At 41.1% G+C, this 4,052-nt stretch overlaps 1 protein-coding gene across 2 annotated transcripts in view; it reads left to right on the forward strand.

Annotated features, from left to right (window-relative positions):
* The window catches only part of LOC105888315, a 13,012-nt gene that overhangs the window by 1,224 nt on the left and 7,736 nt on the right, over positions 1–4,052 (forward strand). For both annotated transcript variants that reach the window (XM_023508764.1, XM_023508763.1), the window contains exon 2: positions 1,919–2,057. In XM_023508764.1, coding sequence (XP_023364532.1) covers positions 2,028–2,057 — 30 coding nt within the window. In that variant the 5' untranslated portion in view covers positions 1,919–2,027. The remainder of the gene's footprint in view (positions 1–1,918; positions 2,058–4,052) is intronic.

Consider the following 4,052-nt stretch of genomic DNA (forward strand, 5'->3'; position numbering starts at 1 on the left):
TTTTTTTTTTTTTTTTGTTGTTGTTGTTGTTGCAGTTTGGCCAGGGCTGGGTTTGAACATGCCACTCTGGGTATATGGGGGCCAGCGCCCTACTCACTGAGCCACAGGTACCGTCCTGCTCAGGGGTTTCTGATCATCCTAACAGAGTTCGGGAGAGGGAAAGGGAAGGAGGGTCACCTCCAGGGCAGGACAGGCTCCACGTGAATGGTGCTGTTTCAAACTGGAGTATTTGAGTACTTCTAGGGCCTCTCCCTTACTGTGAGTCTCTTACCTATGCTCCCTGTGGCCCACATTTATCCCAGAGTGGGGTTAGCACACAGCACCATCCCTGCCCCTTTAAAGGTATTTATTACATTTTTCGGGATGTAGAAGTCCGGAAACTGTATTTCCTAGACACTCTTAAGAACAGGGTTCTGTGTTGATTATGCCAAATGTGAGGCACCAAAGTGAGACTAGAAAGCAGAAAGATGGTTAAAAAAAAAAAAATCATCCTTTTCTTTTGACTCTGATGCTTAATGACAGCAGGATGCTCGAGGCTCTTGTGGAAATTTGGACAAAGAATTTCACAATGAAAATAAGAGAAAACATAATTGGCAGATTACAGCCCGTCGTCATTATAGGACGCCAGATTGGCAGTGGCATGGAGCCACAAGGTAGAGTACACAGCAGGGGGTTTCCTCCTTGGTGACCATCCCTGCTCAGCTAGGCATCAGCTCCTGAAGTTCTTGTCTTTAAGGGATGTCATCTAGTCCAGTAAATTATCTACCCTGATTCTTCACCCCTCCCTGTAGCTATACCTGTTGTCCTGTAGCTTTGCAGTTTCTCTCACAAAAAAGACAGAGTTTACTTCCTGCCCCTAGACTGGGAGCTTGGCCATGTGTCTTGCTTTGGCCAATGGGATATCAGGTGATGCAACATAAGCAGAGGGTAGGAATGTGTTTGCACATCGAGGCTTGCCCTTTTATGCTTCTGACTTCACCAAGACAAGAGCTTTTGGCAGGGTACAGCGGCTCATGCCTATAATCCCAGCACTTGGGAGGCTGAGGTGGGTGGATTGCCTGAGCTCACAGATTTGAGACCAGCCTGCGCAAGAGCAAGACTCCTGTCTCTAAAAAATAGCCAGGCATTGTGGTGGGCACCTGTAGTCCTAGCTACTGGGGAGGCTGAGGTAAGAGAAGTGCTTAAGCCCAAGAGTTTGAGGTTGCTGCAAGCTATGACACCATGGCATTCTACCAAGGGAGACAAACTAAGACTCTGTCTCAGAAAAAATAAATAAATAAATAAATAAAAAATAAATAAAAGAGCGTTCCCTGGTAGGTGCTGCCCCTTCAGCCTGTGCTCAGAATGAGCTGCCCTGGGTATGGAGCCCAGCCCAGCAGTCCACAGCATGAAAGTGTATAAGAAATATGTGCTCATTTCACTATGCCACTGAGATGTTATGATTATTTTTTTATGCATCATTACTGCAAAAGTTAGCTAACTGGGCCAGGCCTGTAATCTCAGGACTCTGAGAGGCTGAGGTGGGCAGATTGCTTGAGCTCAGGAGTTTGAGATCAGCTTGAGCAAGAATAAGACCCTGTTTCTAAAAAGTAGCTGGGTGTTATGGTGGGTGCCTGTAATCCCAGAGGCAAAGAGAGTCACTTGAGCCCAAGAATTTGAAGTTGCTATGAGCTATGATGCCATGGCACTCAACTCCAGGGTGACTGAGTGAGACTCTGTCTCAAAAAAAAAAAAAGAAAAAATAGTTAACTGATAAAACAACTGTGCCCACCCTACTCCCACCTTTGGCTTCACTGGCCTTCCCAAGAACTGTATCATCTAATTCTCTGTGTAAAATCACTCTTTGCTGGGGAGTCTTTTTCTGAGATAAGAATTCTGAGAAAAAAAAAAATATATATATATATATTTTTTGCTTTAGGCAGACCAGTGCTTATGTTGAGAACAACTGGAAAAGCTGAATAAAATACAGAAGATCTCTTTTTAAAAGTTGTTGGAAAGCTGCCAAGTTGACAAGCATTTGAAGGGCCATGATCTCAGAAGCAGGAAAACACAAAGAGGTGAGCTGGCACACTGAGAACCATTTTTCCCTTCAGGAAATTTGTTGATTCTAGTTAAGAGGCTGAGCATGTGGGCAGAGGGCCACAGCTAAGAGGCAGGAAAGGCAGCAGAGTCTTTGGAGGTAGAGAGAAAAGAAACTAAGGACTGAGGTTGCGAAAGCAGCAGGGACTGAAGGGGCCAAGATGTTGGCTAGAAGGGTGACGCAGAAGATTAACTCTGAGACTTTCAGGTTTCCTTGAGCGATGTATTTGCTGTATTACTCAGGTAAGCAGAAAGACTGTGAAAGACAGAAATTTTTGACAGTATCATGATACTAACAAGATAAAAATTGAAGACTTTGGTTTCCACCGAAGAAGAGAGAGAAAGTAATCACACCAGACTCTCAGCTGGAATCCTCAAGGATTTCTATACTCTAGAAATGGGGCAAACCAAAGGGAGAGGCATAACCTTACAAAACCTGCAACCCAGACTCTAGTCAGTTCAGTACCAACTGGGTCAAGGTAATCTCATCTCGCTCTGTCTACCAAAGAACATGGTAGAATATTATCTCCATAATTTCTCCTGGAGCCACTATAATTTACAATGGTTGTCAGTGAACAATAAATTATCAAGCACACCAAGAAACAGGAATTTGATGGTGGGGAAACATATCCATAGAAAAATTGAACCAATAGTGACCCAGATATCAGTGTTATCAGACCCAGACTTGACTGACACAATCAAGTCAAAGTCAATCTTTCATCAAAGAACAGGAATCTCTAAGAAAGAATGAAATAGAACCTTCGAACAGAGAAATACAATAATTAACAACTTGGCATATGGGTTAATTGCGATTAGACTTAGAAGAAGAGAGATTTACTGAACTGTAATATAGGACAGTATAAAAAGTCTAAGCTGCAGATCAGAGATAGAGAATGGAAAACACAGCAAAGAACACAAGAGACCTGTGGAGGACGGTGGACAGAACTAGCACGTGTACCTGAGTCTTAGGAGAGGAAGAGAGGAAGATTGGGGGAAAAAATAATAGTCAAAGAAATACAGGCTGAGAATTTTCCAAAATTGAAAAAGTTTTATGATTTTTCCCTAGTGCCATGCAAGATAAATAGAAAGAAAATTTCATCTGGGCAAACCATACTCAAACTGCTGAAAACCAAAGGCAAAGAAAAAATATTAAAAGCAGCCAAAGGGAGGTAGAGGAGACACATTACTTTCAAAGGAGAAATCATAGCCTGACAATCACTTGTCAGCAGAAATGGCAGGAGTGAGATAATGATGGGATGCCATTTTGAAACTGCTGGAAAAAAATAAAGTATTAACCTAGAACGTTAGATTCACAAAAGTGCCCTTTACAGGTGAATTTGAAATATATATTTCTATTCAAAAACTGGGAAAATTTGCTGCCAACAGATCTGCACTAAATGAAATCTGAGAGGGAGTTCTCAAGTAGAAGAAAACTGAGCTGAGATATAATCACAGAAATATAGTAAAGAATAAAAAGGAATAGAAAGACTGAATATGTGGGTTAATATAAATGCATATTGATGGAACATAGCAATAGCAGTAATGTGTTATTAGGTGCAAAATACATGTGGAATTAAAACGAACAATAACAACATACACACAAGAGTAGAATGAAGGTAAACAGAGATTGAGTGTTGTGAGATTGCAGAATCGTCTGGGAAGTGAATAAAAATAAAATTTGTATTAGACTATAATAAACGATGGATACAAGTTGTAATTTCTAGCAGAAGACATTAAAAGAATACTGAAAGAATGTATAAAGAGCAACTAATGAGTGGGGAGAGATGGAATTACACCACCAAGTAAATCCAAAAGAAGGCAACCAAGGAGAGAAAAAGAAACATATATTAGGTAGGACAAATGAAAATAAATGGGAAGGTGGTATATGTGAGCACAATGATAACAGCAATTACATTAAATGTAAATGCACTAAACACACAACAGACAGATGTTGGCAAACTTGATGTAAAAAA

The sequence above is a fragment of the Otolemur garnettii genome, unplaced genomic scaffold, assembly GCF_000181295.1.
Source record: "Otolemur garnettii isolate 467f Iridium unplaced genomic scaffold, OtoGar3 scaffold00275, whole genome shotgun sequence".
NCBI classification, from domain to species: Eukaryota; Metazoa; Chordata; class Mammalia; order Primates; family Galagidae; genus Otolemur; species Otolemur garnettii.